Below are 25,784 nucleotides of genomic sequence, written 5' to 3'. Positions count from 1 at the left end.
CTCAAGATAGCCATGTGTTAACTTGCATTCTTTCTTCCTGTGTAGCAGTGCCTCCTCTAAATATCTCTGTTAGACATCTGTATGAGGAAGATCAGTATTTAAAGAATCATGAGTACTGCATCACACTGTGGCACTAGAAAAACAATGTCCCAATTGGAAATTTCGAACAGTGAAGAATATTGTTTTGAAAATATTTGGCACAGAAACATCGTGTGTTTCACACGTGATAATTGCAAAGAAATTAGGCTTATACTGAGGTCATGGTCAGATTTCCCAAGGGATATGGGATTAGTTTTGGAAAGTGGCATTGAGAAGAAAGATCGGGCAAGATCCAGTTGAATGAAGGAGTAGGTACGAGAGTTCAAATGGCCAATCCTTGCTTCTAATTTATATATTCTGATGTTCCATTCTTTTGAATTTTCTCCAGTGAACTGGGGTACCAGTTCGATACCCCAGTGCAGGCTACTGATCATAGATGGAAAGCAATGATTCAGTATCTTTGTTGAGCTAACCAGGTGACCGTGTGGAGTGATGGAGAGGAAGGGAAGGGGTCAACCTAGAACATGCCAGCAGTGGACCACAGCATTTTTCTATGGCCTCAGAAATAAAAACTTAATATTTCCTCTGCTCCATTTGTAGAAGCCTCCAGTTAGGCTGGTCGATGCCTGTTGCAATTAAACTATTTCACATTTGGGTTCCTGCCACTGCTATAGGACCCTAAGTATGTATTTAAGGAGACTAATGGCAGCGGACACACTGGTTACTGAAAAGTACCCAAGCTAATAGGGTCTGAATGTGGCAAATTATGGCATTCAGAGTCTTAAGCGAGTTTATGTCAGGGAAATGTTGATTTGTTAAATCTTTCCAGTATTGTATTTTTTGATGGTTCCTGTCTGTATTCAATAATTATTTTCTTGGTCTCTGCAGCACCAAAGGAGAATGAAGAACGTGTGTTCAGAGAACGAATGCGGCCCAGGAAGAGACAAGGAGCTGTACGGCGGAGGGTCCATCAAGTCAATGGACACAAGTTTATGGCCACCTATCTTAGACAGCCAACATATTGTTCACATTGCCGTGACTTTATTTGGTAAGAGAGTTGTTAAAAGGAAAATACCAATTATGAAGAATTACTACATTATGTGCAACTTTTTCCATGGTTGATTTGAGCTAATTCTTAATAAGGTGAAAATTTTTTGTGAGGGATTGTCATTTGAAAGAAGATAATACATCTGAAAAATGGAAAGGAACTTGCCAGGAATTTAAGATACTTGCTTTGAAATTAGAACCCATTAGCACCTATTGTGCAAATAATACATAAAAGATGATTAATACATGAAGTCAAGAGATTGGGCCAATTTATGTTAGAAACAACGCCAATAGCTAAATTAGCCAGATCACCTCCAGCACTACTCACCATTGTGCAGAAAACGACTTCTGAACGTGATTCACGCAGCCAGTGATCATTGAGCATGTCTCCCTTTTCAAGCTTTAGTACCCTAAATTGAGGTTTCTAGGTGCAATGTACCACATTTGATATTCATTCCCAGCTCAACTGTGAGTACATAATACTAGTTTGCAACTTTGTTCAAGATTGAAAGGCTGTGCTATCCACACTCCATAGACTCTGCTGAAACTCACAGTTATTGTCTTTAGCTGCTCAGATATTTGATAAGATAAGATATCTTTATTAGTCACATGTACATTGAAACACACAGTGAAATGCATCCTTTTGCATAGAGTGTTCTGGAGGCAGCCAGCAAGTGTTGCCACGCTTCTGGCACCAATGTAGCATGCCCACAACTTCCAAACCCATACACCTTTGAAATGTGGAAGGAAACCGGAGCACCTGGAGGAAACCCACACCGACACAGGGAGAACGTACAAACTCCTTAAAGATGGCGGCCGGAATTGAACCCGGGTCGCTGGCACTGTAATAGTATTATGCTAACCGCTACACTACCGTGCCTGCCCAGGGAATATTCAGGGAATGGCACCCTCAATGGTCACACCACTAGTAACCATATTACTAGACAATCAATAATGATCATTGGCCACGCAGGATTGGTCAGGACCTTACTTCAGGAAGCACACCCATGCTCCTAAAAGAAAACTTAATTCCAAAAGAGTCTTCAGAAGCACCATATCCCATCAGGATCTCTCTGAAGAACAACAATGCCTTCATAATTTAATGTTTTAAAAGATAATCATGACATAGTTACCTGACCTCCTTCAGGGAAACTTCACACCATGTGTCAGGACTTCTGTTTCCACTGAGGTCAAGATCACCCTGATTCTCAACTTCTTTGCCACAGGATCATTCGAAGCAGATCTCTGCCATGTCTCCCAATTTGTTGTTGATTTCTGTGTCAGAGAGGTCACACAAGCATCTTATTGAAGGAAGGATAACTTTCTCAACTCTGGCTGCTCCAGAAGTCATCGCAGTAGCTACCTCACTCAAGTTCTTCCAATCTGGCTCTGCCTGGTTACCTGGACTCGTCTGCAGTACAGAACTCACCTCCTCACATCTGTGGCATTCATTAGAATTTCTAAGATGTGTTAGGTGAATCGCAGAGCACTCTTCCTCTTCCCTGCAGCCTGTCTGTTGCCCTTGCCACCTTTATGTGTGTTGCGGCAATCTGCATGGTGAGGAGTACCCCTTGAAAGGCTCACATTGTTGTGGGATTGGTCGCAGCAAAGTGCATGCAAGTCCAATAAATTGGTTTGTGGGCCTTTTAAAACAATTCAGGTCCTGTTTCCTCACATGGTTCTGGGAGGGAAATGGCTGAGCTCTTTTTTATGTGTTTTTGGCTAATTTCACGTTGTTTTGCAGAAGCAGCTTTGGGATTTGGTGTTCTATTACTCACTTAATGCAGCAAAAATGCCTGAACTCCAACTTCTAGGCTTCTGTGTTCCATATAAAGCATCAAAGGATTTTGATTTTGTTGATTGATAAGAGAAATATGCAAAGTTTAAGTACCTCTTGGCTGGAGAACATGTCTGCATATACAGTTGTGTAATTTTGTATCTGTTACAATAATTCCATCCTGTGTCAAAGTTAAGCAATCTTTACCAAGGCAAAACATTCATATCCCATACCTAAATTTATGACTAATCTGTGCTATTTACAGTTAGAAAGCATTATAATACACATCATACTCGAGCTCAAAACTGCCGCTTATGAACTGCACTTGATTTTTACCATTGTGCCAAGAATTATGCTCACAATGGTCCATGGAGCTAAGCCTTCCAAAATTTAATGTGTTACCTCATGTGTTAGCTCATGAATGATCCCCCACATTAATCCTCTGTAAAATTGGAATAATGCGCAAGAAGTACTTGGAGATTAGCATGTTACCTCAAAAAAGCCAAAGCCTGACAGCTTGCAATAGCAGTTAAGTAGAAAAGAGTTTCATCACAAAGCTTATTGTCAAGTAGCCAGGTGAGCCACTTTTCAAAAATATCTTTCACTGGAGCACCTGGCAGAGAGAGCAGGGAAAGACTTTGGAGCGAAGAAGAGTTGAAATTTTCCCTGGAGGCAAAATTCACTCAAATAGCATGAACACCAAAGAAACAGGATCTGAGGAATGGACAAAACTTTTTTTGTATAGCAGAGGGAGGCTGGCCTGCCAACTATCTTACCCCCAGCACTGCAAAACAACTGCACAAAAAGTTCAAAGAAGTGATAGGGACAGGTATGTGAACATATGGGCCATTCTCTTTTTCCATATTTGGATAACATGCACACTTCACTCTTTAAAGTTAGGAGTTGCAGAATTAATTTATCAATTCTATTAATAGGGAACAAAGATGTGAGCTTGCAGTATGTGTTACTACATAACACTATGTACAAGGATAATTCCAAGAGAAACACTGCAGATGCTGGAATCTAGATGAAAAAATCAACAAGATGCTGGAGGAACTCAACAGATCAGGCAGCATCTAATGCAGGATAATTCCAGTGTTCCTCCCTCTACTTCCATCTTTCAAATAAGCTACACAGTGTTGACAGACTGTAGTTTCCACTTATGAATTCAACTTTGAAGAAGGAAGCAGAGTATCAGAAGAGATACCCCAGACAAGGGTATCAGGTGGCTATGAACTCGTTTGTGAAAGATGGTGAGTGTGGGGTCACAGTGCTTACAGCTGCACTCAATCATAGTCACAAACTTCCATCAATCTCTGACCTTTTAATCTGAAGCAGTCATGTGGACAGAAGATCCAATCACAAGAATGAGGAACACAAGAGAAGGAGGAGAAACACAGTGACTAAGTGAAAAAGCCACAAGTACTTCCTCATGAGCTATAAGGATGACGAGAGCATCAATGATAATGGTGGCAATGCATTCAGTGTCTTGTTTATTTCAATAATCATTGCTCTGCATTTTAAAGTTAATTGAATTTAATAGTTCAGAAAGTATACTAAAAGGTAAAGTATCTTATGACCTTACAGCAATCTTGATGAATGAAACATGAGAATTTAAAGAAATCCCACATTCTTCATGTAAAGCAGAATGCATAGAAACATTTTTATGGCAAATTTCTTTCCTTTTTCTTTTTGGAAAAGGGTGGGAGAGAGTGAGGTGGAAAGGTGACAAGGAGGGTTGGAGGAGGTGAGGGTATGAGGGGACTGAGGGAGAGGAGATTTGGGAGTGAGGAAGATCAAGGCTGAGAGGGATCTAAGGCAGGGTGACGGGTGGGGGGCAGTGAAGAGGAGGCACTGGACAAGGGTGTACATACCTGAGCTTGTCCATGCATGTGTCCACATATGTTTTTTCAGGCAGTCCCTGGGTTATGAAAGTCCTGACTTGCAGAGATCCGACTGTTTGCAAATTCTCCCATGTCAAAAATAAGTTTGGCTGCTTTTCCTCCTGTTGGAAAAAAATCACTGCAACCCAAAAAGAACTGAACTTTTTTCTCCCAAACCAGAACTTGAATGGTTTCTTCCCTTATCAATAGCCCACAGCTGTGAAAAGACAGCAGTAGTCATGTGTATAGAAATCTGAGGATGCTGTTAGTTCACATGAACAAGTGAAATGGAAATATTACTATAAGAAAACAACTTGTCCCAGATCAAAGAACAATCAGAAACATCCCCATAGGAATTCTTAGTTCAAATATCAGTTAAGACTGAAATCAGAAGTGGTTGATCATCTAAACTCAGCAATACGATCACAGAGGACATCTTAAAATGGAAATTCAATTAATAATCATTAACATTATACTTCAAACAAAATTTGCTGCCAGTCTGCTGACAAGGTATTTTGTATTTCTAAGTCCATACATCAGATTGTAATATCTACACATATCTTGGTTTTGGGGAAATTGTTTCTGACTTGTGGAAAACTTGGTTTACGGACAGTTCCCAGGAATGAAACCCTTACGTAACCCAGGCACTGCCTGTATACATCCTGATGCAGGGTTTCAACCCGAAATGTCGATAATTCCTTTCCTCCCACAGATGCTGCAAGACCCGCTGAGTTCCTCCAGCAGATTGTTTGTGGCTCCAGATTCCATCATCTGCAGTCTCTTGTGTCTCTGCTGCCTGTGTATGATTGTCCATGCAGCAGAGCCTGGTCTTCACTCATCGTCAACCCTCTTGCCACTGGACCAGAACTTTGCTCTGTCAAGCCTTTATGTAGCTGGAGGAAATAAACATCCCGTATTCCAAGAAATCATCCTCCGATCCTCAGTATGAAGTTTGGGATCTGGAATGTCAGGACCCTCATGGACAAGCCCAGCAAGACCAGAGCTGGGTGTTACTCTGTCTTCATAGTTCTGGATCTCAGATGGTCTGGCATTGACGTTGCTGCCCTCAGTGAGGCACGGCAGACAGGAGACAGCCACTGAGAAAAAAAGGCAGTGGGTGGACTGTCTTCCAGAAGAGAAGATTGGTCCAGTCATGTCGGAGAAGTGGTAATCATTATTGTAAGAAAGGAGCCAAATCCATTTGTGGTAACTACAGAGAGGTCTCCCCACAGTTTGCCACAGGAAAAGTCATGGAAAGTGTGCACCTCAATTGCCTGCTCCCAGTGGCTGAAGAGCTGCTCCCAGGATTGCAGTGTAAATTCTTTCCATCTAGAAATACAGAGGATGTGATTGACACCGTGCAAAGACTCCAAGAGAAATGCAGGGAGCAGCATCAACGACAAGACAGGTTGTTCCCCAGGTTACAGCAGGGTTCTGGTCCTGTGAACCGTTTGTGACCCAAACAGTTTGTCTCAGAAATGTGGCTGTGAGCCGAGTTCCCAGGAGGCAGAAGGTGCCTGCAGCAGCTGGAAAGTCCATACCTCCTGCCTCCCAAATGTTCATTTGTATGTACGGTCTGCACATGAGTCAGGCATTCGTAGGCTGGGGAGGGCCTGTACGTGGCATTTGTTGACCTTACAAAAGCATTAGGCTTTATCAATTGAAGGGAATTGTGGAGAATCTTTCCCAATTTGTTTCCTCTCAGAAATTTGCCTGCACTTTACATCTGCTACATAATGACATGGGACATTTGATTGTAGTCAGCACAGTGCACAGTGCAACAAAACCCTGTGTGTTCCATTTATCATTTTGTTGCAATATTGCAGCTCACCCCAACAAACTTCCTAGTAGAGAGGAACGAATCAAGAGAACGAATGATAAATTTTTCAAACTCTGTTTTCCCAACTCCAGAACTAAGATCACCTCACCCTCAATTATCACCCTCAATGCAGACGAGAAAGGCCTTTGTGTAAATTCGCAGCCAAGCTCCAAGTCAAATTAATTTATTCAATGTATCCTTCCATTCAGCTATTTGTTCTTATTTAATGGCTCTCGTAAAAACCCAGGTGATATCCTGCGACTGTGACATCGGTAATCCATCTATCCTCCGTTTTCTTAACCTGTCTGCAGCCTTTGGCACTGCTGATAAAACTATCCCACTCCAACACCTCCCTGTTGACAACTAGCCATTGGGGACACACTTCCCTTCTTCCTTCTCTCTCTAGCTGCAGCTGGAGAATCAGGCACAATCACTTCTCTTTACAAGTTTTCTCTGCATTAGAAGATACTAAGGATGGATGAGTCAGGAACAGTACCAAACTGCCAGATAAACTTGGTTCTGGTCTACTACTGGAGCTAGAGACAAAGTACAGTTAGTTTTATCCCAGCTGTGGTAGCCTTGCTTCTGTTCTTTTGGCAGCTGTTGTATTTTACATATTGCTATGCTATCTCCAATGACAAGAGAATTGTTCTAACTCCTAGCCTGAAAAATGAAAAATATCCTGCAGAATAAATTGATACCACTGTTGTGCCTGCAGGTAATCACCATTATTGGTATTGGTTTATTATTGTCACTTGTACCAAGGTACAGTGAAAAACTTGTCTTGCATACCATTCATACAGATCAATTCATTACACAATGCATTGAGGTAGTACAGAGTAAAAACAATAACAGAATACAGAGTAAAGTGTCACAGCTACAGGGAAGTGCATTCAGTTGCTATAACATTCAGTTGCTTGGTACTTCCTTTATAAGTATGCTTGAGTTATTTCCTAAGAAGGATATTTTAGCTTTGGTGACATGTCAGCAGTTTTTAGCTATCCTTCCGCTGACTCTGGCTCTAAGAAGATGGCATTTAGTCCTGTTCTGATAAATCAAAGTCAGTTTACTCCTAAAGACTAGGGTTGCCTTTAGCCAGTGGAGTAATAATGAAACTGGCTGAAGGTTTTTATTCCGTTATGTTGCTCCCTTTACGTTATTACTGCCTTTTAACATATACATTTAACCTGATGGAAGTAGACTCCCAACTGCCCTCTGAAATGGTGCTACAAGCCATTCGATTCAACAGTAATTAAAGAAAGGGATGCACTGAGAGCCTTTCTAGTGACATGCAAATCTCATGGATGAATAAAGATGACCTTAAGTGCCAGTGGTTTAAATAAAATGTGCAATAACCTGCTTTTCTTTGAATGATATCATGTTTTAACTAACTCATTACTAACTTCCTCAGTTCACAACTTTCCTGAGCTACAGATTTTTTTTGGGAATGGGGTGCAAAGATAACACCATGAGCAGCTGTGAAAAGCAAATACAAATTATCTTCTGATTCATGTAACTGAGACATACTTATGTGAAGAACGCTAACAAAGATAAGAGCAGTATCCCATAATATATTTTAAAATTGCTATTATTTAAAGGCACACCCAGTGCCAGAGTAGGAGACCCCAGGGTCGTTCAACTAATGGTCTTTGCTAAGTCAACTGGTACGGGGGGCATCAGAAAAGATCCAATTTCAGAAACTCATTGGTGCAGCGTGCCACTGACTGTTTCCATGTGGGTCTGGTGCTTGGAAGTTTAGTATCACCCAACACGTTGGGTTGACTGAATTGGGTACAGATAGGGTGAATGCATACAGCCTCTTTCCCAAGGAAAGGGAAACAAAAACTAGAGGGCATAGGTTTAAGATGAGAGGGGAAAGATTTAAAAGGGACCTCAAGGGCAACTTCTTCATGCAGAGGGTGGTGTGCATAAGGAATGAGCTGCCAGAGAAAGTAGTTGAAGCAGGTACAATACTGACATCTAAAAGACATTTGGGTAAGTATATGGATAAGAATGGTTAAGAGAGATACAGGCCAAACATAGACAAATGGGACTAGCTTAGATGGGCATCTTGGTTAGCATGGACAAGTTGGGTCGAAAGGCCTGTTTCCGTGCTGTATGACTCCATGATTCTAATTGCTCTTATCCTAGGAAAGACCATTTTTTTTGTGTGCTGCACCAGTGCAGAGCATGCTGAGGAAAACGGGTAAATCCGGGACCAGGTCTGGGGAGTTGAAGGGAAAAGATGCCTTGGGAATGGGGAGGGGAACTTTGATTGAAGGACATCGGGAAGTGGCTCGATTTGCAGCATTGAACGGTGGTGGGGCTTGCAGTTATTAACGGGCAAAGTCATCGAGTTGGGTGTCTGTGATCGCAAGTCAAGGAGAGCTCACTAAATTGTGGCCTCGGTTGCAGTGGGAAGGAAGCAATCGGATGAGGAGAGGTGAGTCAAGGTTATGTGACACTCAAATTTACAGAGCATTGTGACTAAATCTAGGAGCTTTCTTTAAGGGGTTCAACCTCATGTTGATGTTCTTACGAGTGGAGTGGAAAACAACAGCATTATGTGACCTAGATACTACTCCTAATTGCTCTTTAGTGACAATAGCAACATTTTGCATGATTAATATAACAACATTCTCATATCTAAAGAATGAAGATGTTGGTTTTGAAGAGGACTCAAAAGGAGAGAGGTGGCTGAGTTTAGGAAGTGAATGTCAGATTTGAACCCAAAGTGCTGAAGACTCTGCCACTGATGCTGGGGCAGTGGAATTGGGAGATAAGTTAATATTGGCAGCAAAGAAGGAGAGAAAATGAAAAAGGTGGAGATAAAAAATTTGGCATTTGTGAAGATTAACCTGTATATTTTTCATTTGAAAATGAGGGGCATAGATACGATCAATGTGTACAGTCTTTTTCCCAGGGTTGGGGAATCCCTAGAGGGCATACGTTTCAGACGAGATTTAATAGGAACCTGATGGGCAAATTTTTCACCCAGAAGGTGGTCAGTATACAGAATGAGCTGCCAGAGGAAGTGGTTGAGACAGGTACGTTAACAACGTTCAAAAGACACTTGGACAGGTACGTGAATAGGAAAAGTTTAGAGGGATATGGGCCAAACACGTGCAAGTGGGACTAGTTTAAATGGGAATCTTGGTCAGCATGGACTAGTTGGGCCGAAGGGCCAATTTCCATGCTTGAGGACTCTATGAAGAAAACATAAGTCATTCTCATTTGAGGCTGTGTGAATTCTTTTCTCAAATGAGAGGATAAATGCTAAACCACTGGAGTCAGAATTTATTGTTTCAGATGGATCGGAATTCAACACGTCATCCCACTTCTTGTGTATTTAAATTTTACATTTGTTTTTGATGCCGTGTATTCATAGTTAAGACTATGCAAGCGATAAAACACTTCAACTGGAAATGTTTCAGCAGCCATTCCATGTATTCTGTAATCGGAAAATATGATTTTTCCGTAATATTTTTTGGAAACTATTTCAGTAAAAATTAATGTGATATGTGTATTTTTGGAAAGGTAATATAGTGTATTCAATAATTTTATTAGCTGCTACCAAAGTAACATCTGCTGGACCTCTGACACTGAGGCCAATATTCCCAAGTGTTAACCCGCCAGTTGTCAGGTGAAACGAACAGCACTCCAGGGAAGGGAGCCAACACCAGTCACTTCACAAGCACAAAAGGGCACTTTGTAGAGTCTGGGAAGAGTTCATTATCAGCCTTCATGAATCCATCAAGAAATCACAGTGATAAATTTGCATGGTTAGCTATGGGGAAGAAATCAACAAGTTTCTTGTATTTCATGTCATCTCTTGTATATCTATCGCTCTTAATTGAAATGAGGCTGTCACCCTCTATGGAGTTCCTTGTGGGCATGAATTTGCAACACAGTATGCATTTAATTTCACATCAGTTGGCATGTTAAGCCAACAGAGCCAGTTGCAACTAGGATCCTGTTGTTTCCCAATTAATTCTTTGGAGCTAAAAATCAAATTGCTTCGATATTTAAACTTGGATTGCTCAGTTCAAGCAGGCCATGTCTACGTTTCTGTATTATTGTCCTCCTCCAATCCTAGCAAGTAAATGATTAATGAAATGTATGAATATCAACCCTTGACTGCACAAAATATATATAGAAATTTTAAACTATGTAAAGAGACAGAATTTAACCCTTGATGATCTTGTGACACTTTTTCAGAGACCTTCATTGACTTTGATGTAAAGTTATAGATCAGCATGATATATGAATAGGAACCTTTATTGAAATTCTGGGAAAAAATTGTTTGTGCACACACAAATTGTGTTTCTGTGAATAAATCCAACACTGACAATTTATCAATTATCTAACATGCTTGCTCTGTTTATTTACAGGGGAGTAATAGGTAAACAAGGATACCAGTGCCAGGGTAAGAGATGGCTCTCAAATTTCTGTGCTATGTTACACTTAGTTTTATCATTATTTTTGTTGATTATCCAGTGGCTTTATGGAATGCATGCCAAAACAAACGATAATTGGGCAGTGTAGGTGGATCTCAGGATGGTCAAGTTTGAATTTGTGAAATGTAGCGCCATTTAATTGTGATCTAGGAAATGTACTTTATTAATATTGGAACAGATTGCTCAGATCTGAAAGCAGCAGTAGAAAGAAGTATTTACTTTGTCAATAGAACACTGGTTGAATAGCTATTATGAATGTGGCTGATAGCCATTTTTGCTTTTAGTCCAATACCTGCAGGAGAACTCTGCAGTGTCAACAAAATGGGTTGGAAGATTTATTCATAAATGTTTTCAGTGTATATGCTTCTACTTAACAGCATTATTGAATTCTACAACTCAGGAACCTTCCAGCTGTTGCTAATGTAAAAGATTAATGACACATCAGAGGATAAGCAGAACTATTAGTGAATTGTTTACAGAGGAGCAAAAATCATTGCAGGTGGGTGGGGAAGGGAATGAAGATTCTCAAGTCCTGGTAGATTAACAGGGAAACGCTGGAAAAATCTCTTGTCTCAGAGAAAATCCTTTACTATTTTGGAATGGTAAGTGTCAAATTGAATGTTGAACAGAAAATAACTGGTGAAAGGAAATCACTGGGGAGATTGTCAGGAATCTGAGGGAGTATCCATTTTCTTTCTGCTGCTGAATGATATTCCTGGAGAAGAAATGTAGGCCCATAATTTATGGACAGTTTTGAACCAAGTATGATGTTACTGTCTTATTCACTGTCCATGCTTGTTCTGTCCACCCTTATCCTTTCTGTGCCGGTCCTGTCCACACTTCTTCTACTGTGACTACCTCCCTGCACTACGATGACCAGAGTTGTACTCAGTTCTCTAGCTATGACTCAGCTAGTGTTTAGTACAGTAATACCCTGCTCTGTAATATTCTGTCTGTCAGCCAATAAAGGCAAGTATCCAGTATGGCTTCTTTCCTTCTTACTCATAAACCCTGTAGCTTTCAAAATCTATAACACCACTCTCTGAGATTCCTCTGTTCTCCACTTCTCAGTGTCCAGCCATTGAAGTACAGGCCATGGCCCTCTTTGCAAAAGGGATTATCTGAATATTTTCAGTGATATGTTACTGAATAGCTAAGTTTTTGTACTAATTTTCTATTGTAATGGAATATATCCAGGAACAATTTAATCACCATTCAGCCCTCCACTGTTTAGCTACACTTGTCCAATCTGTAAATCAGATATTTTTTGAGAGAAAGAACTGCTAAATGTTTACATTGAATCAAGAAATCCAAGGAGACTAGTGAACAAAAATTGTTTTGGCAGACATAATTAACAGGGTTCTTGGCTTTGTGGATGTGGCAGATGTTGAGAAATTGACCTTAAATCTGAGATAAATTGATAAATGTTGACCAGTGTTAATAAATCATTAATTTTATTGGCACTTTAATGAATTAAAATAGAAGCTGATTTCTTTTTCCCAATCTGGCTGCCATTTAGATAATTGCAGCAACAAGAACACTGGACATAATTACAGCCCGCAGTTCACTGTATGTACACTATTGTTCTGTTGTAAAGAACAAAGCAGCAGAAACAAATATTGTTCAACTCATTTGTCCAGACATCAAGACTGCTTCATGAACTTTAAAATATTTTATTAAGATTGAATGAAGCTGCCCTTCCAGACACAATAACACACCTTTTGTTAAATTGACAAATTGATGGGTCATGGTTTATAATCACGACCAAGCTGAAAAGAAAAAAAGAACAATGAAATAAATCAGAAATGAGTGAGTGCAGCTACAATAAATACAGTTAATAAAATGGAGAACATAAAATATGTAGTTTGTACTACATTAATAATATGGTGCTCATGAAATGAATTTCTTTCAGTTAGAACAGACAGGATGAAAATGCCAAATTCCATGGGGTCCAGAATCCATAAGTGCCTTTGGTTATATCAAGTTAAAACATTTTCCATGTGGCTTATAATGATGATCTTATATTTTATACTTTTTACTTTTTAAAAGAAAGAAAATAAACTGCAGTCAGCAAATGTAATAAAATCCTGAGTGCTGACAATTCTAGCTGATGGATTTGATCGTAATTGCTGGTTTATGCTGTTTCAGTTGTGGTTTTTCTCTTTAACAGATACTCATTGAGGTTTAAAAGCAATGGTAAACAAAAATTTTTCATTTGAATTCACAGTTTGTACTTGTGTGGTGCATAAGCGATGTCACGAACTTATCATTACTAAGTGTGCTGGCTTGAAGAAGCAAGAAACACAGGATGAGGTATATATTTCACATGATGTAATTGTATATGATGGAATGTTGAACAATCATGGTGGTGGGGGGGGGAAGTGGAGAGAAATACTACAGAATGCTTTTCTGTCTCATTGTTGCAATAAATGGCATAATTACAGGCTTGTATGGCAGTTGTGCAGTCCTCACTAAATTGCTTTGACCTTAATAAAATGTGATTAGATTTTAAAACAGGAATACTGAGTTGTAAACCTATTGAAGTCTTGTAAAAGGTAACAGAATGAACAAAGCATGTATGAAGGTCTACATTTATCCCTTTTGCTAGATACGCATGTATTACCTGTGCAGCATAGTTACATTTCACCTCTACGTTTCCAAAATCTGCAAACAGCTGTTTGGAATAGAGTTTTCTGATGCCAGTTTGAAACCAATAGCCAAAATGTACTATTTCTGCTTTCTTTCCGTGCAGGTCGGCTCTCAGCGCTTCAGTGTCAACATGCCTCATAAGTTCAGCATTCACAACTTCAAAGTACCCACATTCTGTGATCACTGTGGCTCTTTGCTTTGGGGTTTCATGAAACAAGGATTACAGTGCAAAGGTAAGAAATCTGGGTTCACTTCTCCTTTTCACAAGCTATCTCACATTGCAAGGATATTGAAATAAGATGCCAAGATGAAGGAAACTGTTGGAAACGCTCAGCACCCTTCTTGATTTTCCTGTGCTGAAGATCACTGATGCTGATCATTCGTCAGTTATTTTCACATGATTACTTTTTAAGGAAGAAGTATGTATGGGATCATGATGGCTTTGGACAGGTGAATGGCTCAAGGTCCAGGTCCAAGTGACAGGCAAAAGATTTGGGATGGATGTGAAGGAAATCCTATTTACGGGGGTTTGGTTGGGGGCGGGGGGGGGTGGCAGTGGTTCTGATCTGAAACTCTTTTACCTTCACTTATGTGGCAGAAATGGTCTCAGCTTAACATCTCAAAATAAAAAGTAGTGATTAAAAAATTAAAAACTTTATGTTTTCTTCATTTGTGGTTCACAGGGCCATTTGACAAATGGCAATTCTCAGATCCTAATTTGCCTCATGTTATTTGCCAGAACTACCCAATACAGTGGAATCATTACATAAATCAAAACTAAACCCCAGATTCCTTTAACATTGTAACTGTCTCCTTAAAATCCTTCCATCTTACAACTCTGAAAAGTAGTAAACCTCTGAGACCATTCTTTCAGTTATCGTTGACTAACTTCCCCAAGAGAGATTGTCTAAAACAAGAGGGAATGGGTTTAGGGTGATGGGTAAGAAGGGGGATCTGAGGAAGAACTAGAAGTACTAGAACTAGGAAGAGATAGAAAAGGCATGTAAAAAGGGCAATATTACAGTGGTCATGGAGGATTTCAATATGCAGGTAGATTGGGAAAATCAGGTTGGCACTGGATTCCAAGAGAAGGAATTTGTAGAATGTCTACAGGATGGCTTTTTAGAGCAACTTGTGGCTGAGCCCACAAGGGAAAAGGTAATTCTGGATTTGGTGTTGTGCAGTGAACCAGATTTGATTAGGGAGCTTAAGGAAAGGAACATTTAAGAGGCAGTGATCATAATATGAAAGAATTTACCTGCAATTTGAGAGGGAGAAGCTAAAATCGGATGTATCAGTATTACAGTTAAGTAAAGGTAACTACAGAGGCATGAGAGAGGAGGTGGCCAAATTTGATTGGAAAGGGACCCTAGCAGGGATGATGGTAGATCCGCAAAGGCAGGAGTTTCTGGGAGTAATTTGAAAGACAGTTCATCCCAGAGATGAAGAAGCATTCTAAAGGGAGGATGAGGCAACCATGGCTGACAAGGGAAGTCAAAGACAACATAAAAACAAAAGAGAGGGCATATAATATTGCAAAAATTAATGGGAAGCTAGAGGATTGTCAACTGAAAAAGCAATAAGTGGAGAAAAGATGAAATATGAAGGTAATATAAAATAATATAATATAAAAGAGGATACCAAAAGTTTTTTCAGATATATAAAGAGTAAACAGTGGACATCGGACCACTGGAAAATATCACTAGAGAGATAGTAATGGGGAAAAAAGAAATGGCAGACAAACTGAATAAGTATTTTGAGTTAGTCTTCACTGTGGAAGACACCAGCAACATGCCATAAATTGGAGGGAGTCAGGGGGCAGAAGCGAGTGTAGTTGCTGTTACTAAGGAGAAGGTGCTTGGGAAACTGAAAGGTCTGAAGGCAGTTAAGTCACCTGGATCGGATGGACTACACCCCAGAGTTCTGAAAGAGGTAGCTGAAGAGATTATGGAGGCATTAGTAGTGATCTCTCAAGAATCACTCGAGTCAGGAATGGTTCCAGGAGACTGGAAAATTGCAAATGTCACTCTAAGAAGGGAGGGAGGCAAAAGACGGGAAATTATAGGCCAGTTAGCCTGACTGCAGTAGTTGGTAAGATGTTAGAGCCCATTATTAAGCATGAGGTTTCAGGATACTTGGAAGCACATGATAAATTAGGCCAAAGTCAGCATGGTTTCCTTAAGGAGAGATCTTGCCTGACCAATCTGTTGGAATTCTTTGAGGAAGTAACAGGCAGGATAGACAAAGGAGGGTCAGTGGATGTTGTTTACTTGGATTTTCAGAAGGCCTTTGACAAGGTGCCACACATGAGGCTGTTAAACAAGGTAGGGGCCCATGGCATTAAAGGAAAGATACTAGCATGGATAGAAAATTGGCTGACTGGCAGAGGGCAAAGAGTGTGAATAAAGGGGGCCTTTTCTGGTTGGCTGCCGGTGACCAGTGGTGTTCCACAGGGGTCTGTGTTGGGTCCGCTACTTTTCATGTTATATATTAATTATCTGGATGATGGAATTGAGGGTTTTGTGGCTAAGTTTGTGGATGATACAAAGATAGGTAGAGGGGCAGGTAGTGTTGAGGAAGCAAGGAGTCTGCAGAAGGACTTGGACAGGTTGGGAGAATGGGCAAAGAAGTGGCAGATGGAATACAGCATAGGGAAGTGTATGGTCATGCACTTTGCTAGAAGGAGTATATTTTCTAAATGGGGAGTGTCACGAACCAGCAACAAAAGAAACACACTGAGCATGATTCAGTGTTAAAAACTATTTTATTAATCACTACTTATGATAATACGTAAAATAAAAGTAAAAAAAAATGTTAGTATGTTAGAATTCAAGAATGTTAAACCTCGAACGTTAACCCCAAAACTAAACTCTTTGTGTGTGTGTGTGTGACAAAGTCCCAAACTCCAAGTTCCTGAATGGTTCTTAAAGTTCAGTTCCGCAAGCCATAAGGTGAAACATGAGCAAGGGCTTCTTCAACAACCACCGTTGTCTGAAGATAAGATGTAGATGTAGAAAAACATAGAGAGAGTACATACGAAATCCAAATGTTCCACGATGGAACCCAAACGACACTTCAGTGTTTACTCGGTAGTGACTTCCTCACCCCGAAAAGCATCCGAACCGTGGTCGTCCACACACAAATACCTGTTTCCTTCTACAGGTCAGCAACAAAGTGAACTCCACCGGAGTACTTCCAACTTCCATACATGGATTTCAGTGGCAAACACAGTTATTGTTTCTCATCCATCAATAGAGAAAACAAGCAGGCTGGTGTCTCTCTCCCTTCTCTCTCTCTCTTCTTCTTCTGACTTCTTCAACAACGTCATTACGTCCTTTATCTTCTATTGACGTAAGCACGCCCCACACACACATACACACACACTCTCTATCTTAAAGGGACTTTCACTGAGTCCATAACACCTCCCACCTAAAAAAAATTTTTCCCAAGAAAAATTCAACCACGCATAGTTAGTAATGTTAATAATTATCATGCTACACAACTACAGACTATCAGATTAGTACAGATACATGTTTCCCATTTAACATCGGGAAAGACAATCAGCAATCACATTATCTTTGCCTTTAATGTGAGTTATCATGAGATCAAACTCTTGCAAAATTAAACTCCAGTTTAACAGCCTTCTGTTCTTGTTTTTGACTCGGCTCAGAAACACCAATGGATTATGATCTGTATACACAGTCAATGGTTGCTGAGCGGTGCAAACATATACACTGAAATGTTGCAAGGCTAAAACAAGCGACAGTAATTCTTTCTCTATGGTGGAATAATTCTTTTGATGCTCATTAAATTTCTTTGAAAAGTAAGCTACAGGATGGTCAATATCATCAAGGTCACCCTTCTGCAACAACACAGCTCCTGCAGCTTCATCACTGGCATCTACTGCTAATGAAAATGGCTTTTCAAAGTCAGGTGTTTTGAGCACAGGATGGTAGCATAAAATGGCTTTCAGCTTCTCAAATGCTTCTTGACAAGAATCTGTCCAAACAAACTTTACTCCCTTCTTCTGAAGATTAGTTAGGGGAAGAGCAATATCAGCAAAATTTTTACAAAATTTTCGATAATATCCAACCATTCCCAAAAATCTTCTAACAGTCCTCGTACCTGTGGGAATAGGGAACTCAGATATTGCTTGAACTTTTGCCTGAACAGGAGCTTGCTTGCCTTGACCTACAACGTAACCAAGATACGTCACAGTGGCATGGCCAAATTCACTTTTAGCCAAGTTAACTGTAAGGTTAGCCTTGGAAAGTCTTTCAAACAACCTTTCTAACGCAGAGATGTGATCTTCCCAAGTATCATTCCCAGTCACTAAGTCGTCAATGTAGGCATCTGTATGTTTTAACCCATGAATCACTGAATTAATCATTCTTTGAAATGTTGCCGGAGCATTTTTCATTCCAAATGGCAAAACATTGTATTCATACAATCCAGAAGGGGTTACAAAGGCTGAAATATCCCTTCCTCTATCTGTTAATGGAACACACCAGTACCCTTTTAATAGGTCAATCTTTGTAAGAAATTTTGCCTTTCCCACTCTGTCTATGCAATCATCCACTCTAGGAATAGGGTAAGCATCTGACTTTGTTACAGCATTCACTTTCCTGTAATCTGTGCAAAATCTAACAGTTCCATCAGGTTTAGGTACAATAACACAGGGCGAACTCCAATTTGAAGTAGAATGTCTAATAATATCATTTTCCAACATGTATTTGATTTCCTGATCAACAAGTTTACTTTTTTCCACATTCATTCGATATGGGTGTTGTTTGATTGGTTTTGCATCCCCAACATCAACATCATGGGTAATTATCGATGTTCTGTTTGGAACATCTGGGAACAGATTTTTAAATTTTAAAATTAATTCTCTCATCTGTTGTTTTTGTGAAACTTGTAAATGGTCCAACTTCGTTTCAAGGTTCTCCATGATATTTTGGTTTTTTAGTTTCGATGGAACAATATTTGGTCTAAATTGGCCTTCCTCAACATCAACATCAGGCATTCTAGAAACAACTTTTACACCATCCACCAAGGCCACAACTGAATCCCTCTCATAATAAGGTTTTAGCATATTTACATGACAGAGTTGTGTTTTCTTGCGTCTATCTGGTGTTTTGATTATATATATTAAATCAGTCACTCGAGATTCAATAGCATAGGGTCCAGAAAAACGAGATTGCAATGGATTATTTTGGCTAGGGAAAAATACCAACACCTTTTGCCCCACTGCGAATGTCCTAGGCCGAGCACGCCTATCAAAATATGTCTTCATTCTTATCTGGCTTGTTTTCAAATTCTCTCTCGCTAGCTGGCAGACTCTCTCCAACCGAGTTTTAAATTTTTGGACATAGTCCAACAGACTCAAGTGAACTTCCTCATTAACCCATTGCTCTCTTAACAACTCCAAAGGTCCTCTCACCCTATGTCCAAACACAAGCTCAAAAGGACTAAATCCGATTGACTCCTGGATCGATTCTCTAACGGCAAACAAAAGTAAATGGATACCTTCGTCCCAATCCTTGGTGTTTTCAAAGCAATAAGTCTTCAGCATATTTTTGAGAGTAGAATGAAATCTCTCCAGAGCTCCTTGAGATTCTGGGTGATATGCAGATGATACAATCTGCTTTGCTCCCAGCTCATAGACTATTTGTTGAAAAATTTTTGACATAAAATTACTACCTTGATCAGATTGGATTTCTTTTGGCAAACCAAACAAGGTAAAAAATTTTACAAGAGCCTTTGACACCGTCTTGGCCTTAATATTTCTAAGGGGTATTGCCTCTGGAAATCTAGAAGTGGCACACATGATGGTTAACAAATACTGATTTCCAGTCTTAGACTTTGGTAAGGGGCCAACACAGTCCACAATCACCTTCGAAAAGGGTTCACCAAAAGCAGGAATTGGTTTCAAAGGAGCCACAGGGGGTTTTTGATTTGGTTTACCTACCATCTGACATGTGTGGCAGGTTCGACAAAACATCACCACATCTTTTCTCAAACCAGGCCAATAGAATTGTTTCAAGATCTTCCCTACAGTTTTATTCACACCAAAATGACCACCCAAAGGCATACTATGGGCCAGGTTTAAAATCTCATCCCTATAAACTTTTGGAACAACAACCTGATGAATAACTTCCCATTCCTCAGTAACAGGAACATGAGGAGGTCTCCATTTCCTCATTAACACTCCATTTTTGACATAGTATCCAGTTGGCACCTTTTCAATCTCCTCACATGAGAGAGCTTTTTCTTTCAATTCTGTCAACTCAGGGTCCTTTGTCTGTTCCACCATAAAATCCTTCCTCGACAAAGACAAATCTTTAAATTCAGGCTCACTGTAAGGATGTTGATCCTCCAGTGAAGAGAGAAAAGTCTCAGATAAGGCATCATAATTTTCTTCCTGTTTAGGACTGTCACAAGGAACCACATCAGACTGCACCGGACTGTCTGTCTTGGCTAATTCTCTAGCTCTAGCTCGAGTCACTGCACATGATGGTAAACATCTGGATCATTCTCAGACTCATCAATCCTTGGTTTGGTTGTTAACCGTACCACAGGATCACTTTCTCCATCTGCAAGGTCATTTCCCAATAACAAAGAAACTCCTTCCACTGGCAAACTAGGTCTTATCCCTATCTCGACTGGTCCTTCTACGAACTTTGACTTTAAAATCACCCTGTGTAAAGGGACAGACATGGTCTCACCTGTAACGCCTCGTACTAGATTTACCTCACCAGTGTCACTTTCTTCACCAAAATTTAAAACACTGTCCAGCAAGAGAGATTGACTAGCCCCAGTAACTCTAAGAATTTTCACTGGCACCTGGGGTGACTCATCATTCAGTGAAACAAAACCCTCTGATACATAAGAACGGAATTCCTTTCTCACCTCCACCAACTTTTCAGCCTTTACCTCTTGCAAGGACTGATCTTTAACAGCATCTCCTAAACCTTTTTGATTTTTAATTGCCTGAAAGCAAGCATTGGGCACAGCTTCCTTCCTTTTCTTCAAAAGGGCACAATTAGCTATCACATGGCCAGGTTTCCTACAGTAATAACAAGTACGCTCAACAGGTTTCTCCAGCCCTGGCTTCTTTTCATCTTTTCCTTTTTGATTACCTCCCAATTTAATCTCCGGTTTACCTGGATTGTCTTTGTAACTCTTTTGAAAGGTTTTAGGTTGTCCCCATTTGGATTTATGGGTTAAAGCATAATCATCTGCCAACCTAGCAGTTTCTTGTAAAGTTTCCACTGCCTTTTCATTTAAATATGTTGTTAATTCAGCTGGAACACATCTTTTAAAGTCTTCCACTAGTATCAATTCTGTCAATTTATCATAATCCCCATCTACATTTTTAGCCAGGCACCATCGTTCAAAACATATTCTCTTTCCATTGGCAAATTCCATATAAGTCTGATCTGCAGATTTCCTCAAGTCTCTGAATTTTTGTCTATAAGCCTCAGGGACCAATTCATAGGCCTTCAAAATAGCTTGTTTTACCTTGGTATAATCAGCTGCATCCTCAACAGACAAAGCAGAATAAGCTTTTTGAGCTTTACCTTTAATCACACTCTGTACCATAAGAGCCCATCCTTTCCTTGGCCAGTTTGAACTCACAGCAACCTTTTCAAAATGTTGGAAATACTGATCAACCTGATCTTCTTCAAACGGAGGGACTAATCGAACCTCCCTGCTGGCTGAAAAACCATCATCAGAATCAGATTCCACACTCTTTTGCATCATTTGTAAATCATGCTGCCTCTGTTTCTCCTTCTCCTCACTATCCAGCTCCATCCTCTTCAATTCCATCTGCTTCATTGCTAGATCAGCCTCTATCTTCATCTGAGTTAGCTTTTGTTCAGCCTCTAATCTCTTTTCCTCTCGTTCAGCTTCTATCTTTAACTGGGTTTGCTCTCGTTCAGCTTCTATCTTTAACTGGGTTTGCTCTCGTTCAGCCTCTATCTTTGCCAGCTGCACCTGTGCCTCAGAAATTGCTATTTCACTGCCAGGAAACTGTTTTAACACTTCCTTCTCAAACACCTTCTTTTCCACATAATGGCCAGCTATCAATCTCTGAATATCTGCCTTTCTCATAGGCTGCTTTACTTCTGTAAGGTTTAGCCTTGTAGCAATCTTTATCAGATCATCCTTTTTCGCCACCTCCAATCCCTTTTGGGTTGGTGACTCCAAAAATGCCTTAATATCCATTGCTGCTGGTTTCCACACACACAAGCCAATTAAAAAGAATTTATCAGACCTCCCTCAAAATCTTTGGATTGAATCTCGAACAAATCTCGTCAATCTGGGGTACAATCCCAGACGACACTCGTTAACCTTGGGAACTATCCCGGACGAGCCCCCAATTTTGTCACGAACCAGCAACAAAAGAAACACACTGAGCATGATTCAGTGTTAAAAACTATTTTATTAATCACTACTTATGATAATACGTAAAATAAAAGTAAAAAAAAATGTTAGTATGTTAGAATTCAAGAATGTTAAACCTCGAACGTTAACCCCAAAACTAAACTCTTTGTGTGTGTGTGTGACAAAGTCCCAAACTCCAAGTTCCTGAATGGTTCTTAAAGTTCAGTTCCGCAAGCCATAAGGTGAAACATGAGCAAGGGCTTCTTCAACAACCACCGTTGTCTGAAGATAAGATGTAGATGTAGAAAAACATAGAGAGAGTACATACGAAATCCAAATGTTCCACGATGGAACCCAAACGACACTTCAGTGTTTACTCGGTAGTGACTTCCTCACCCCGAAAAGCATCCGAACCGTGGTCGTCCACACACAAATACCTGTTTCCTTCTACAGGTCAGCAACAAAGTGAACTCCACCGGAGTACTTCCAACTTCCATACATGGATTTCAGTGGCAAACACAGTTATTGTTTCTCATCCATCGATAGAGAAAACAAGCAGGCTGGTGTCTCTCTCCCTTCTCTCTCTCTCTTCTTCTTCTGACTTCTTCAACAACGTCATTACGTCCTTTATCTTCTATTGACGTAAGCACGCCCCACACACACATACACACACACTCTCTATCTTAAAGGGACTTTCACTGAGTCCATAACAGGAGTGATTACAGAAATAAGAAGTGCAAAGGGACTTGGGAGTCCTAGAGCAGGATTCCCTAAAGGTTAACTTGCAGGTTGAGTCAGTAGTAAGGAAGGCAAATACAATGTTAGCATTCATTTTGAGAGGACTAGAATATAAAAGCAAGGATGTAATGCTGAGGTTTTATAAGGCATTGGTCAGACCACATTTGGAATATTGTGAGCAGCTTTGGGGCCTATATCTAAGGAAGGATGTGCTGGCATTGGAGAGGGTCCAGAGGAGGTTTACAAGGATCATCCAGGGAATGAAAGGGTTAACACATGAGGAGCATTTGATGGTTCTGGGCCTGTACTCACTGGAGTTTAGAAGGACGAAGGGGGATCTCATTGCAACCTACTGAATATTGAAAAGCCTTGATGGATTGAATGTGGAGAGGATGTTTCCAGTAGTGGGAGAGTCAAGGACCAGAGGGCACAGCCTCAGAATAGAAGGACGGCCCTTTAGAACAGAGATGAGGAGGAATTTCTTTAGCAAGAGGGTGGTGAATCTGTGGAATTCACTGCCACAGACAACAGTGGAGGCCAAGTTATTGGGTATATTTAAAGCGGAGGTTGATAGGTTCTTGGTAAGGGCGTCAAAGGTTACGGGGGTAAGGCAGGAGAATGGGGTTGAGAGGGAAAAAAGTAAATCAGCCATGATCGAATGGCGGAGCAGACTCAATGGGCCAGATAGCCTAATTCTGCTCCTATGTCTTATGGTCTTATGAGCTTCTTACCCAGGGGATGGTTGGAATCTAGGATGCACTTCCTGAGTGGTTGGTGAAGGCAGGCACTCTCACAACACTTGAGAAGTATCTAGATGAACACTGAATCACCAAGGCATTGAAGTCTACAGACAAAGTGCTGGTAAATGGTATTATTATTGTTGGGCACTAGTTGGTTGGCATGGACACAATGGGCTGTATGAGTCTATGACTCTAAGACTTCTTTAACTTCTGCCCTATCTTCCCAAATAACCTCTCTTGTCTGTTTCATGTGCCTCTTGTTCCCTTCACCTAATTTACACTAAACCTCTGAGCACCCAGCTTCAATCATCCTGGCCCCTACTGCAGTTGACACTGTTCTCTGACCTGAGTTATCGTCCCTCTCCCTTTCAGATCTGGCGTCATCAACAGCACTTGTCAAAAACACACCCTTGATCCCTCTGTCTTGTAAACTACAGGCCAACCTTCAACCTTCCCTTCCATCAAAGGTTTGTGAACATAGGACATAGAACATCACAGCACAGTACAGGCCCTTCAGCCCACAATGTTGTGCTGACATTTTAACCTGCTCTAAGATCTATCTAACCCTTCCCTCCCACATAGCCCTCCATTTCTCTATCCAAGAGTCTCTTAAATGTCCCTAATGTATCTGCCCCCACAACCTCTGCCAGCAGTGCATTCCACACACCCACCGCTCTCTGTGTAAAAAAAACTTACCCTGATACCCCCCTTATGTCACCTTAAATTACCTCCAATCACCTTAAAATTATGCCCCCTCAAGTTAGCCATTGTCATCCTGGGAAAAAGTCTCTGACTTTCCATTTGATCTATGCCTCTTATCATCTTGTACACCTCTATCAAGTCTCCTCTCATCCTTCTTCTCTCCAAAGAGAAAAGCCCCAGCTCACTCAACCTATCCTCATAAGACATGCTCTCCAATCCAGTCAGCATCCTGGTAAATCTCCTCTGCACCTTCTCTAAAGCTTCCACATCTTTCCTATCATGCAGTGACCAGAACTGAACACAATACTTCAAGTGTGGTCTAACCAGAGTTCTATAGAGCTGCAACATTACCTTGTGGCTCTTGAACTCAATACCCCGACTAATGAAGGCCAACACACCATACGCCTTCTTAACAAGCCTATCGACCTGCGTGGCAGCCTTGAGGGATCTATGGACGTGGACCCCAAGATCCCTCTGGTCGTCCACACTGCTAAGAGTCCTGGCATTTATTGAACATGTTATTGAAAGCCAAACTGAAGCCTATCTTTCCTGCAACATTATAGCCAAATTTCTGTAATCCGATTCTTCTGCTACCAAAACATTTAAATGATTCTGTTCTGTCATAAATGACATTGTTTGTGGCTGTAACCTTGGCATATTATTCACACTGGCCACTCTGCAAGCTTCGGACATGGTGGACCACAACACCTTTCCCCAGCAGAGTTCTACCATTGCAACATCAGTGGGATTTCCTTTTCTTGGTTCAACTCCTGAGCAAAAGGTTCTCCTCCCATCGCTGCACAATTATCTCAAATGTCTCCTAACTGCGTGTCCTTGGACTCATCTTTCTCATCTGTGCACTGCACCTTGGCTGTATCATCCTCAGCTTCCACATATTGGTTGACCACTTGTAACTTTAGCTCTTCGCCACCTATTTGATCATGTTACGTAGTGATATCCCTTCATGAGTGAACCATAATTTCAGTTGAAGACAGGTACTTATGAGAATTGAACCCATTGTCATAAGTACCTGTCACAAATTCCAGTCTCATGCCTTCATCTGTCCTGGGCATCATTTCAAGCTCAACTGGCCATTTGAATCTTGCCTTCCTAATTACACCAAACTGAGATTCTGACCATATATATTCTTCATCATAACTCCATCTACCTCTTCCTCCATTACATTTTCTACTTCAGCAGATCTGACAGTTCCAAACTGAGCATCCATAAGGAGCTACCAGTGTCAGCAGCACCTAAAATGTATTCCACCACAATCTGTAACCTCAAGACACCCTTCTCAAGTCAGGGACCAACCCTGGTTTAACACGGTTTGCAGAAGTCCAGGCAGGGAGCAGAGGCAGGCATACATGAAAAGCTGAGATCCTGTCCTGTTGCAACAAAGGACTACATGCATGCCAAGGAATAAATGAAGCAAGCAATAAAACCAGCTAAGTGATCCCACAACCGACAGGTCAGATCAACATTCCACAGACCTCCCACATCCAGTCATAAATGGTGGTGGGGGTGGAAAGTGAAGAACTAACA

General features: G+C 40.7%; 1 protein-coding gene across 3 annotated transcripts in view; it reads left to right on the top strand.

Moving 5' to 3' along the window:
* The window catches only part of LOC127568094 (protein kinase C epsilon type), a 505,158-nt gene that overhangs the window by 287,997 nt on the left and 191,377 nt on the right, over window positions 1-25,784 (top strand). For all 3 annotated transcript variants that reach the window (XM_052011402.1, XM_052011403.1, XM_052011401.1), the window contains 4 exons: window positions 928-1,087; window positions 10,957-10,991; window positions 13,250-13,335; window positions 13,775-13,904. In XM_052011402.1, the coding sequence (XP_051867362.1) occupies window positions 928-1,087; window positions 10,957-10,991; window positions 13,250-13,335; window positions 13,775-13,904 (411 nt within the window). The remainder of the gene's footprint in view (window positions 1-927; window positions 1,088-10,956; window positions 10,992-13,249; window positions 13,336-13,774; window positions 13,905-25,784) is intronic.

This window comes from Pristis pectinata, chromosome 3 (genome assembly GCF_009764475.1).
Source record: "Pristis pectinata isolate sPriPec2 chromosome 3, sPriPec2.1.pri, whole genome shotgun sequence".
Classification (NCBI taxonomy): domain Eukaryota; kingdom Metazoa; phylum Chordata; class Chondrichthyes; order Rhinopristiformes; family Pristidae; genus Pristis; species Pristis pectinata.
Note: the sequence above shows the minus strand (reverse complement) of the source record. Positions and strands in the feature narration are given on the sequence as shown.